This window comes from Corticium candelabrum, chromosome 3, assembly GCF_963422355.1.
Source record: "Corticium candelabrum chromosome 3, ooCorCand1.1, whole genome shotgun sequence".
In the NCBI taxonomy this organism is placed as follows: domain Eukaryota; kingdom Metazoa; phylum Porifera; class Homoscleromorpha; order Homosclerophorida; family Plakinidae; genus Corticium; species Corticium candelabrum.
The window spans coordinates 8,960,723-8,974,336 of NC_085087.1; the positions used below are offsets into that span (position 1 = coordinate 8,960,723).

A 13,614-nucleotide genomic window follows, 5' to 3' on the forward strand; every position below is an offset into this window, starting at 1 on the left:
CGAGTACGTGGCTTACTCCGATTGGCGTACTTGACGCGTTTTATCACGTGACTACATACCCCGTATATCTTTACTAAAATTCGGTTTTCAGCCGACGTGAAGGCGGGAGTAGTCTAGTCGATGAGTGAATATGTCTTGTGAGCATTCTGGATGTAGAAAGCGAGGGAGAAAGCGGAAATATGACGACAACAGGTAGAAACGGATGAAATTTCGATTTCCGACGCTTGACGTTGTTGAATTGGTGATGACAGTGAAGGAGAGGAGAAGAGACGCAAGACGCACGCGAAAGGTGGTCGCTCGTGTATTGGGAATGTTTGTCTGAGTCTAATTGTAATGATTAGGTTGTATGTTTGTATGTTTGCGTGTTTGTCCATACATTGGTCGGTAGGCATTCACATAGCGGTAACAACACTCAAACTATTATTTGAGTTTTACGGTATCTAGCATCACTTAATTGATATCAAACTGTTATTAATCTCTATTGACTGTTGTTGTCGAAACGTGCTGTCTGTAGGCGTAGTTTGTTGTTCAAAATGTTTACTGAATCCACCAACAGTTTGATATTAAATCATCACTTTAGAGAGATCGTGCTAGCTTGTATACTTACAGCACGTCATGTCATGCTGTACGGTTTGTTCTAAGATGGACGTTTCAGGCACGTAGCTAGATGTGTTTCCAGGTTGCCCGGAAACCCCAAGAGTTGGGGCTAACATAGAGTGTCAGAAAGGAGCGCAGTCTATACATGTTTGTATACATGTGTTATACATGATAATCTTGAGTGTCATTGGAAACGCTAAGGCAGTCAAAGTTTGTTGTATGTAAACAACTTGGAATGATACTCGGGCAAGAAATGAGTCGTCTAGATATGATAAAGAGATATCATATACAGTAAATGATGTCGACATGAATAAAATTATCAATAGACCTTTTTGTTATTGATATTAACTGGAAACTCCAAAAACCTTTCATACACTCTCGATTTCCGGTTTAGTGTGCTGGCAAGAATTTATCAGCAATTGATATAAATTGAAATTAATACAAAATTGTATGAGAAATAGTTAAATACAAAATCGGTATTTCATTTTTATTATTGTTATTGCGCGTGTTTCTGACGTCTGGGTTTCCGAGGGTAGCGTGACCTTGCGGCGCCAGACGTGTACAGTGACAAGCTTGTGCGCGAGCGGATCATATTGACAAAGTGTTTCCCTACTGTCAGCCATGGCCAAGGTGATGAAGGCCAGGGGCCGATTTAGGAAGCGCTAGGCTTGACAGGGGCCACAAAGAATCAATTACGCATGATTATCAGATAGCATGATGAAGTAACTTGGTTTCAAGCAGTTAATGATATATCTAATAATTGAATTCTTCTTACTCTAGACGATGTCAACACAATAGCAAGTGAATTCGCAGTCATCTGATTGGTCTTTTAGTAATGGTGACAATGGTTTCGATCTCGATTCTGACCATTCACCATGATGATCATCATTGTGTTGACTGATGGTGTGACTGCCAGTCCTGGAACTGCTGCTAGCGTTGCTGACTTGCATTTCTGCCTGTTGCCGCGACGGCGGTGGGGGTAGAGATTGCGGTGGAGAATCAGCATATCGAACAGATCTTGGCAAATACTCTGCAGTCCTCGACGCACCGCCCCGACGGAACATCCTCCATGGGTCCTGATTCATGTCTGTAGATCTGATCGACCCAAGAACAAAACGAGAGTGACTATATCCGGGTCCCGGCTAGCCTCGAATTTCCATTTCTGCTTCGACCGTAGATAGCGTAAGTGCGCAACTTGCCAAGGTGCCATGATCGTATAAAGTTAAACCCTGGGGAAGCTGGCTGAGGGGCCGCGCAAAACTTGCTGGGGGCCGCATGCGGCCCCGGGGGCCGCATTTGGCCATGGCTGTACTGTACAGCACAGTACATGACTCGTCTACCCTACGGCTTCAGATTTCCTAGCACACGCTCATACACACAACAGAAACCCGCAATACAAAAAGTTCTATGTACAGTCTAGAAGCGCAGCTCAGTACTAGCCTACCTACATAGCTGCCCGTCATGCAACCTGCATGTCACTATGTGTCGAAATCTCTTCAAGCGCTGAACAGTCGACACCAGAGCTCCACGTCGCGTGCGTTCTCTGGTGCTTATTGAGATGATCCTTCCTACCGAACGATTTGCGGCATAGAGAGCAAGAGTAGGGCCGGTGTCCGCTGTGTATCCTCTTGTGCCTCGTCAGCTCCTCGTTGCGAGCAAACGAGCGCGTGCAGTTGTGAAACTTGCAGCGAAACGGTCGCTCCCCGGTGTGCACCCTCATGTGTCCGCGCAGTTGGCCGTGATTCGAGCAGCTCACGTCGCAGTGCGGGCACGGATGCTTCCGTTTTGGCGTCTGAAATGTTGCCGGTTTGTCTCGCTGCACGCCCGGTTTGATAATCGGTCGAAACGCTCCTCTACCGCTCGGATTTCGAGAGAAGTTTGTTGTCTCTGTTGGCCTGGATGAGTTGCTGGGTTGGGATTGCGGCCGCGGCTTGTCTGTACCGCGAGGAAAGACTCCAGCGCTTGACTGTCCGGCGCGATGAACGAGAACTCGCGGGGAGAAAATCTTTGGAGCGACGAGAGCGGCGATCATAGCAGCAGCCGCACGGCGTGAATGTGTACGTGGAGGTGGGTCTTAGGATGTCGTCCCGCCTCTTGGTAAATTGCCGCGAGCGTGTTAGCCAATGAGCGGGCGGGATGAGGGGTTGTTATCCGGGGATTCGTGAGTTAAATAGGTAAATCGGTTCGCACGACAAGGGCGTGAGGGTCGGTGCTAATTGGATCGTCGTTTTGAGTGTCTTGAGTGTGTGGATGAGGTGGATCAACAAAGAGATAAACCGGAAGTGGACGGGTTGACAATATGGCGACAAGAGCCAGAAGTTGTCGGTGGTGTGTGTTTGTGCTGATTCTTGGTGCGGGGAGGAATCGCAGCTTGTGGTTAGCTTCCATTTCTCAGGAGATATGGCTGAGGATGTTAGTGTTAGTGATAGGATGTTTGGGTTTTTGGGTGGAGTGAAGTGCGTGGGCGGTGGACGGATGTGTTAGGGTGATAGGCGGATGTAGAGTTGGATAGGGTTGGTGTGATGGATAGATGGGTGTGGTGAGAGGTTTGATACTGATGAGGGATGCTCGTGCATAGACACACACACACACACACACACACACACACACACACACACACACACACACACACACACACACACAAGTACTGCACATGGCCTCTACCCAGTGAGTGCTCTCGCAGACTGAGCAATAATATGTATTTGGTCCAGACTAGTCTAGTGCTCGCATACTTTATGCACACCGCAGTTATTGCACACATACTGTAGTTATTGCATGTGCCCACTGCATGGTACTGATTGTGACATTGATTGAAACGTTAACAGTGTTACCAACAAGCAGGGCATTGTACGCAAACCACAGTTATTTCACAAGCAAGCTACCAAGTCAAAACGACACACATAAACACACACACACACACACACACACACACACACACACACACACACACACACACACACACACACACACACACACACAGCCACAATAACTGTTGAATGTGTGCAATATTGTAACAACTGCAGTATGCGTAAAGTGTGTAAGCACTGGGCCAAATACTGATATTATTGCACAGTCTAGGAGAGCAATCATTGGGTAGGGGTCACGTGCCTGGTCCAGTCCCTTAGCAATATACCTTTCAACAGAAGCAGGTGTACATGTGTGTGTGTGCACGCGCGCGCGCGTGCTGGTAACTAATATGTAAGTTGTCTTGATGACTGAAGTTGTGTACATGCTTTGTGTGTATACTACATAGACATTGTGTTGTAGTGGAACAGAGAAGGAAGTCTGGGATCACAGAGCAGTTGAAGAGATTGGCCTCGTTGTTGCCAGACAAGTGTACATGTGAAACTCACGTGAGCTAACGCACATAGACAGACACACAGCTAGACAGACAGACAGACAAACATACAGACAAGAAGACAATGGTGTTTTACTGCGTATTCTTAGTGTTCTTGGTCGTTGTGCTTTGCTCTAGGGATTGAGTCATTTGTATGTATTGGAGAGGACGCACGCTTTGTTACAGATTTTGACCGTGCAGAACAGGGACTTGAAATCAAAGTGTGTAAATGTCTCAGTAGAAGGTAACATTGGCAACAGTGATGCGTAGTTGTGGACTGTATGTCTTGTTTGTGTCTTTGTCTGTGTGTCAATTTGTTTGTTTGTGTGTTCTTTTTCTTTCTTTTTGTTTGCCTGTTTTCTGTGTGTGTGTGTGTGTGTGTGTGTGTGTGTGTGTGTGTGTGTGTGTGTGTGTGTATGTGTATGTGTGTGTGTGACACTCCACATTGTTTGGTTAACCAAAAACCAAAACCAATACTAAAATCACACCTTAAATTGTACTAAAACTAAAACTAAAACATGCTGATTTATATTTAGTATTAGACTCATTTATGTTAATTCATTAGGGTAATTAGTGTGCCATTTGCGCAAAGAATGTGTTTGTCTGGAGCTCCACTCACGACATCTCAGATGTCAGCCTATCTACCATAAAACATTTGGCATGAGGTGCTTGTTAAAACTCACACACGTGGTCGTTCTTACATTCACTGCATTGTAATGGTTGCATGGCTTACTTACTCACTGTACCGTGTACCTACATGGTGCACCTGTTCTTAAATTAGTAGCATCTACATGCATGGTCCTATTGGAGTTTATGCAGATATCACTAAACTAAAATTAGGGCAAAACATTTACCAAAACTAAAACGAAAAATTGTCTTGAAAAACTATAACCAAAACTTAAATATAACGTACACTCAAACCTCCCTAATCTGGACAGTATGGGACCAGCCGCTGTCCGGATTCTAGCAATGTCTGGAAGATAGAGTTATATGCTTGGAATCCCAGACCATTTTAATGTAAGGTTTGGTGAACGTCGTACCAGGTCTGCATATAGTATGCGTGTAGAGTACACACTTGTACTACACTGTATACAATGTACATGTGTACTTTCTACTACAGTTACATATGGTACATTCGTGTTCTTCTGCACACTGGCATGTGATAGTCAAGACATGCTTGAGAATTAAGTGTTTATACGGGGAGTTTCTTGCCAAAGTGCTTAACCGCGGAGTACACACAGACCTGATATGTGCTGGAAAAGTGTCCGGTCTAGGGAGGTGTCTGGATCTTGGAGGTCCAGATTAGGGAGGTTTGAATGTAATACCAAAACAATGTGTGTGTGTGCACTGTGTATATGTGTGTGTGCACTGTGTGTATGTGTGTATGAGTGTGTGTGTGTGTGTGTGTGTGTGTGTGCACTGTGTGTATGTGAATTACTGTTGTTTACAGAGTGCGAGACTGAGGTGAAGAATCTGGAGGCCAAACTGGACGACTTGAAGAGAGAAAATGAGAGACTAAAACTGCTGATTAACGAAGCAGAAACATTCCTAAAAAACAAACAAGATTGCACGACTAACGACTCAACTCGACAAAAAAGGCAGACAGAAAGGGAGCCAACACATACTGCAGTAGCTACTGCTTGTGGCACATCTCACTGTGCAGTAGAGGGTCCAACCACATCCACATCAACTTCATCAAGTCAGTTTGTATCTGTCGCTGCTCTCCTGTCTTTGCACACGAGGAACACTCAACAAAACCAAGACCACGCTGTCGTCTCCTTGTCTCAGCCTCAAGTACAGCCTGCTATGTCACAAGCGTCTCAGACAGAAGTGATGACGTCGTCACAAGGAGGATTGATGACATCACAAATAGGAGTGTCTACATCTACAACAGCAGTGATGGCGTCACAGATGAGAGACAGAGTAGAGACAGGAGTGACGCCACAAACTGGAGTGGTGACATCACACATTGGAGTTGTGGTGCCACACACTGGAGTGATGACTTTACAGACTGGAATGATGACATCACAGACTGGAGTGACGCCACCACAGACTGGAGTGACGACGCCACAGATTGGAGTAATGACGTCACAGACTGGAGTGACGACGTCACAGACTGGAGTGACGACGTCACAGACTGGAGTGACGACGTCACAGACTGGAGTGACGACGTCACAGACTGGAGTGACGACACCACAGACAGGAGTGATGATGCCACAGATTGGAGTAATGACACCACAAGCTGGAGTGATTACGTCGCAGACTGGAATGTCTGCGTCACAGATTGGAGTGATGACGCCACAGACTAGAGTGATGACATCAAAAGTGGGCGTGGTGGCATCACAGACAAGAGCGATTATGTCAAAGAGGCAAGTGATGACATCACAGCCAGGGCACTCGATGTTGCAGACGAAATTAATGACATCACAGGCATCACGGAGTCTATTGTCATCACAGCCGAGTACGATTACATTGCAATCGGATGTGGCAAGCGTAAACATGTTGAACCAGAGTAATGTGTCACAATCGACAACGACGATGCGACAACCATCACATCACACGTGCTTGAATTCAGGAAATGCAACCATTGAGAGACACGCAGCCGCACGACAATATCGACTATCATCTGACTGTTTCGTTGACTCCACATCCGAACCTTTTACGAGTCGTTTGCCTCCGAGATCAACCCACACCACAAATCACCGTTCATCATGTACACCAACATCTCACCTCCCATCACTTTTACACCAGACTCCAAACGACGTTCGATATCACTCACCATCTCAACCATCTAACGACCGTTTTGCTTCTACATTTGGTTGCATCGCCAGCAATGGCAGCGCGTCGCGTTATACATCCAGCCAGCACATCACGTCGTCGCGTGATCAAGCTGCAAGCTACGCCAGAGACTGTATGGTCATGCCACGACGTGAAGACAACAACAGCAGGTCGTTACAACATCCGGAGAGCTCACGATATTTCCCACGTTGTGAGGCGGGAAGGCTCGAGACGGACGCTTCCGTTTCTCTGTATTTGCCCGATTCGAACTGCCAGGCGCAGAGAAATGCAAGACGAGACACATCGTCGTTCTCTGTTCTTTCGCTCACCGGACAGTCGAGAGAGCAGCGATCCTTGTCACTTCCAGTACACGAGACAGCCGAACAGCTGCGTCATCGTTTGCCAATACACGAAAACTACCGGAGCTTTAATCCACAGAGCAGGCACGTGCCGAGCTTTAGTCAATGGCAGGAAGCGCCGACAGTGAGTTACAGCCCTCTGAAGCACATCAAGCCGCACGAAAAATTTAAAGGGAATTTTTCGATCAACGCAATTCAGGGCAACAGAAACATGCCGTCTCATTCACAACCGATGAGTCAGTTTAGCATCGAGAGACTGACGAGCCGCCAGTTCGAACACAACCGCGTGCCCGTGCAGTCACGCTTCGATATCCAATCGATGATCACATCACGTGATGATCACGTGACACCAAGAGTTGCTCCCGACCAATGGGAGAGCGGCTCGAACTATGCGGTCACAACACGGTTGCTAGGTAATGATCACCACCAAGAGAGTGCGACGACGACGTCGTCTAGTTTCCTAACACATTTTAATGGACAGAATGTGGAGCGAAGATCTCGAGTATTGATACCAACCGGGGAACAAGGTGGGTCGTATTTGTCAAACTGTCAGTGGCAACGGCCACAGGCAGCACATGTGGGCAGCTCTACGGCTTCGCCGCTGTTGAGTTTTTCAGGTGAAGTGACTAGCAGGACGTTGTCGGGTCAACAGTTGGGTTGGCAAGCGAGTAGCTACAATGGATACTGAGATACGATGAATGGAAAGTTATTGACTTGATGTGTATTGACTTGTGGGACTCGCTTGAAGATATTTGTGTATTTTTTATGATTTTTAGAAGAGAGGAGTGTTGGTTGTTATGGTGAGTCGGTATAATCAAATTTGGTATAATTGGATGGAGTTGGTTGGTTGTGTGTACTGTTATGTAATGTATTGTTGTATGGGAGGTGTACAGTACAGTACCTTATAAGTTGGGACAGGTGAATGTACACGAGAGAGACAGACAGAAGAGAAACACAGACAGACACACAGACAGACAGACACAGACAGACAGACACACACACACACACACACACTGACACACACACACACACACACACACACACACACACACACACAAATAGACAGACAGACCAACAGACACACACACACACACACACACACACACACACACACACACACACACACACACACACACACACACACACAATAGACAGACAGACAGACAGACCAACAGACACACACGGTGACAACACACACACACACACACACACACACACACACACACACACACACACACACACACACACACACACACACACACACACTAGCCTGTAATAGCATTGATTTATTCAATACATGTATGGACAGACAGACAAATAGACAGACAGACAAGAGCATACACTCACATTTAACCTATATATTTGTTTATGTACTAATCTATCCATATGCCTATACAAACGACACATCATCAACTAATACGTAACAACAAACATGCAAAATATAATACAACAAGAACCTCTCAATGCAACATACAACATTCACACAGGAGTTCCCTCTAATGGAATGTCAGTTCGTTGTGGTTCCGTTTCTCTTCTCTTCATTCTCACTCTCTCTTCCATCTTTCTGTTCTGTATCAACGGATGCATTCCCTTTGTGGGCAGCAGTGACGGTAGATCATTGTCAACGTATTCGATGATTGCCATTGGTGCATTGTCGCCCTTGCGGTTGGGGATTCTGAGTACTCGAGTGTAGCCACCGGGACGATCTTGGTAACGTAATGCTAAGGGACCGAAGAGTTTGTCAACAAGACCGGGTTCCTAGACCAACAGAGAGGTGAGAATGAAGTGTGATGGAGTACGAAGTGTGTGTATGGGAAGTGTGTGATGTGATGATTTATGAAGGTGTGAACGAATAGATGGAGAGACAAATAAACAAACAAATAAGCAATGAAAATGGACAAACAAACGGACAAACAAATAAGCAAACAAGCAATAAAAAAATGGACAAACAAACATACAAACAGATGGACAGATTACACAACAAACAATAAAAATGGACAAACAAACAGACAAACACAATAAAAATGGACACACAAACATACAAACAGATGGTCAAACAAACAAGTAATAAAAATAGACAAACAATCATACAAACAAATAAACAAACAACAAGTAATAAATGGACAAACAAACATACAAACAGATGGACAGACAAATAAACATACAAACAGATAGACAGACAAAAACATACAAACAGATGGACAGACAAACAAACACATACAAGCAATGAAAATGGACAAACAAAGAAAAAGCAATAAAAATGGACAGACAAATAGACAAACAAACAGACACACAAACGTACAAACGACAAACAAACAAACAAGTAATTGATGAGTAGGAGGAGTCACCAGCCAGAAAATAAAATTGCCAAAATAAATTAAAAATTGCCACATAAACATTGCACACTTTCATCCACATATCTGCTCTCAATTTCGATCTCCAGTCGCCCCTCTTTCCCAGAGTGATAATCTAACAAAATCAGTTTCACACTCTGACGTCACATCCCAACACAGCAGATCACGTGACCTTGTCTCCGTATTTCTTCATGGCCTTGGCCTTTGCCACGGTGGTCGTGATTCTCTCATGTTTTACAAGAGCTGTAGCTAGATTTTTTAACAACGCCGCACGACGCTTAGTGCTCCCACTGAAACGAGGGAGTTTGTGACCGTGTCGCATGATGTTCCCGGATGTGAACTTGTAAGACCCGTATACAGCGATACAATATGCATAGCACAAAAATTATAATATTTTAATTGTTATTAATATCAAACATTAATAAAATGTTGTAGAAAATAAAATATTAGCGGGGAGTTTATTTTGGCGGATTGGTGGATTTTTCAACGACCAGCAATATATTAAAATCTGCCAATAATTTTGGCCACAGAGATATGCGGGTATGACGTTTCTTGACGTCATCACCCACATAATTTGGTAATGGCGATACAGTGGCAACAGCATAGGAATCATGATCATGTGGGTTCTGTTCTTCACTCTTACACAGCAATCTACCAATAGTTGGATCCCGGAGACCACGAAGGCGAGGAAATGTGATGGCCAGATGTCAACTCAGCAAGTTGAACTGCAAACTCCCCTAGGACGGCCACGTGTCAAGTGGGTGGAGACCGCCAAAATAAAATGCTCCAATATGCTTTTCTGTCAATTTCTTAGTAAACCGCCGAAATAAACTCCCGGCAATATTTGATCCTGTACGGTATTGTATTTACGTAAATAAATTTTGAACATTGTATGTTTGCATTACAGTGCAAAAATGTAATTTAAGTAGTTAAGTATATATATTACTAAAATTTAGTAATATATATCAAAGCACACACACACACACACACACACACAAAGTGCTAGCTTACGGTCACGTGACTACATTTACTAGTTACCCGTATATCATTACGTCATTTGTTTTTGATTTCGACGTGCAATGGACGGAGGGGACTTTGATCCGTCAACAACGCGCATAAAGTCGAAGAAGAGAGTTAGAAACGCTTTCTTCTTTTTCATGCAAGACCTGAAAGCTCAATGGATCAGAGACAGAAAATTGGCGCCGAATACGACGATGGCAGAAATGTCCGGCATTGCTGGTCCTGTCTGGAAGGTAAAACACAACTTGTCTAAATGTTTAAAAGTTTTAGAAGGGAAATACCGTGTGGGGGTGGGTGGGTGTACCCTTGGGTGGGTGGGTGGGGCATGCCGTGGAAGAGAGTTTCCCGCGTGTTTTCTCGCCCATCCAGATTGTAAAAGTAGTATACTTTATGTTGTGTAGTATACTACTGTTATACCACTGTTGGGGCCATCTTCGCCAAACTGCCCCTTTTTGACGCCTGACACGAGACCAGAAGTGGCTTTTGATGACGCGTGCTTTTACTATTTGTGTAGCGCCATCTAAAGCCTGGTTCACAGTACAACGCTGGCACAGCGTCCTGCGAGCGTCCTGGACGCTGACAAGGACGCTCACAGGAGCGTCAGCGAAGACGCTGGCCCTGTACCATTCACACTATTGCTGTACCATTCCCACTATTGCTGTACCATTCACACTATTGCTGTACCATTCCCACTATTGCTGTACCATTCACACTATTGCTGTACCATTCCCACTATTGCTGTACCATTCACACTATTGCTGTACCATTCCCACTATTGCTGTATCATTCACACTATTGCTGTACCATTCACACTATTTCGTCCGACCATCGCACAAAGAACACACTGCGACAGTGGTCTGGCGCTGCAAAGTAACCACGTGTGTACAATGTGCCCAGGACAGGGTGCTTTCACACAACGTTTCTAACCTGGTTAACTCTAATTAATTTAGCTCCAGACACCATTTAACAAATTGGTCCTAATTAATTAATGGCTTCCGGCTAACCTAGGTTAACGCTAACCCACTTGCAAGGTAAAAGGTTAGAACTCGGTCGATCCGCCTACAACTACCGTATTCGACCGTAAACATGCCCTGGGCGTATAGAAAAGAAACACTTTTCTGGGCGTATACTAGGGCATGGGCGATATTTTGGTCCCAGGCATACATGGTCGCAAAATGCTGTCGTTTGGCCAGTCATCATCTAAATACTTGAAGACAGAAATACCACAAATTCTTGCAATTATCTATTTGCAAGATCAAAGGTACTGGTATCCCTAGAGCATCAGCATACACGCAGAAACTAAACACTATACATACATGGTCGGCCTGAAGCCCGTCAAGAGCATCAGAGTCGGTTATTGCAACGAAGACATGAGTCTGGCAGTAAGCACTTTAACTCAACACTGACACCAGCTCATCAAACGCACACAGACGGAGACAAATATTAAGCGGACCCCATTTGTTTGGCATGCGTATCCTGGGCTATACTTGGGCAAGGACGTATAGTTGGGCATGGGCGTTTTTCGGGCTGAAAGTACTGACCTGTCGCACATGGCCGTATATACGGGCATGGGCGTTATTTTGGTATGGGCGTTATTACGGGTGAATACGGTAGGTCACTCCGCCTTCTACGCATAGCGAAGAATGGCGTGTATTCTAGAATGTGCTACAAACGCTTCAAAGCTACATGGGCGCGTCTTCAATGGAAAAGGAGAATGCGAAGGTAAGCGTGTCCGCAACGAGAGGTTCGTTTTACTACTCTCCTGGTGTTGCTGTGCAGAATATACAACCAGATGTCGCTTGTAAAGATCATGTCTCTAGATGAGAGGACGAAACCCTCCAAACCTTCCAGACATTGACGGGACAACAATGACAAGATGTACATGATTAGTATCTAGATTGGTTAGTGGGTCATTTCTGTGCTGTGTGAACGCTGCTCCGTGTTAACCTAGGTTAACGTAGAGTCAGTGTGAAAGCACCCACAGACATGGACGACGACGTTTTGCTTTTGTTGCGTGTAGTCTCGATCAAACGTTTTCTTTCATCCTTATGTCCTTGTGCTCCTTTGACTGAACTTGCCAAACGCAGGGAAAACCACGCACACACTCAATAAAACTTCCATCGACGAATCAATGATCGATGCCATGTGAACGAATGGAAAATCCCGGATACGTCCAGTGACTGACTTTCGATTGGTTGGAACGGAGCACGTGATGTCATCAAATGCTGGGTCACTTCCGGCTGGGACGCTCGATTAGAACTTTTCTCTATTCCAGCATCGTGGACGCTCGATTAGAACTTTTCTCTATTCCAGCATCGTGGACGCTCGCCTAGCGTCGTGCAAGCGTCACGGACACTGACATGTTCACAGTGTGACACTGACGCTCGCTTATCGTCAGCGTCCAGGACACTTGCACGATGCTTGTGCCAGTGTCACGCTGTGAACTGGGCTTAACAGTCAAGAGCATGAAATGTGAGATATGTTATGGTATGTTGTATTTGTTTCACTCTAGCACATTCTAGAGTTACTGAGTAGTTCCTCCAGGTGAGGCCAACACACACACACACACACACACACACACACACACACACACACACACACACACACACACACACACATACACATGCACACACACGCACACACACACACAGTTACACACACACACACACACACACACACACACACACACACACACACACACACACACACACACACACACACACACACACACACACACATACACACACAATTAGCTAAACAATAGAGGAACACATACATTTCCTCAACTTAATTCCAGCTAAAGTCATCACTAAAACTATTAGGTGAGTTGATAGCTCTTTCCATAAACTACTGTTTTACAGCATCAATCTTGTCAGCCACTTCCATGAACCCATTGCCCAGTCGTTCACACACATAACCGTATTGTCTCATGCCCAAACCTCTTCGGATATCCTTCCTAAAAGCGATATATTCACCATTCTTCTATTGCCCGGTTGTTCAACAGACCACATTAACTCCCAAATGCCAAATAGAAAACAACTGGGTTTTAACTGTCTTCATCCACACATCATCATCATGACGGCACCCACCAAGCCTAGACACTGTGCCATTAACTGCAGCAAAATATCTCGTCATACGATTCTCCACAGTAACAGCATCTCTGTTATTG

At 45.1% G+C, this 13,614-nt stretch overlaps 4 protein-coding genes across 4 annotated transcripts in view; 2 read left to right on the top strand and 2 right to left on the bottom strand.

Moving 5' to 3' along the window:
• The first annotated feature begins 74 nt into the window (after positions 1-74).
• Positions 75-7,949, top strand: LOC134176823 (uncharacterized). Its single transcript, XM_062643487.1, has 5 exons — positions 75-192; positions 252-289; positions 3,865-3,950; positions 4,073-4,178; positions 5,385-7,949. The coding sequence occupies exons 1-5, from the start codon at positions 131-133 to the stop codon at positions 7,757-7,759; spliced, it is 2,667 nt and encodes an 888-aa protein (XP_062499471.1). The 5' UTR covers positions 75-130; the 3' UTR covers positions 7,760-7,949.
• On the bottom strand, positions 1,913-2,686 carry LOC134176825 (Krueppel-like factor 13). Its single transcript, XM_062643489.1, has one exon. It carries the CDS (start codon positions 2,627-2,629, stop codon positions 2,057-2,059), a length of 573 nt encoding a protein of 190 aa, XP_062499473.1. The 5' UTR covers positions 2,630-2,686; the 3' UTR covers positions 1,913-2,056.
• A 390-nt stretch (positions 7,950-8,339) lies between the features above and the next one.
• On the bottom strand, positions 8,340-9,753 carry LOC134177077 (large ribosomal subunit protein bL17-like). Its single transcript, XM_062643780.1, has 3 exons — positions 9,598-9,753; positions 9,478-9,540; positions 8,340-8,829 (listed from the first exon to the last, which is right to left on the bottom strand). Exons 1-3 carry the CDS (start codon positions 9,745-9,747, stop codon positions 8,551-8,553), a joined length of 492 nt encoding a protein of 163 aa, XP_062499764.1. The 5' UTR covers positions 9,748-9,753; the 3' UTR covers positions 8,340-8,550.
• A 729-nt stretch (positions 9,754-10,482) lies between these two features.
• Positions 10,483-13,614, top strand: part of LOC134177373 (protein maelstrom homolog) — a 9,023-nt gene continuing 5,891 nt past the window's right edge. The window contains exon 1 of the mRNA XM_062644148.1: positions 10,483-10,678. Within this exon, the coding sequence (XP_062500132.1) occupies positions 10,505-10,678 (174 nt within the window). The 5' untranslated portion in view covers positions 10,483-10,504. The remainder of the gene's footprint in view (positions 10,679-13,614) is intronic.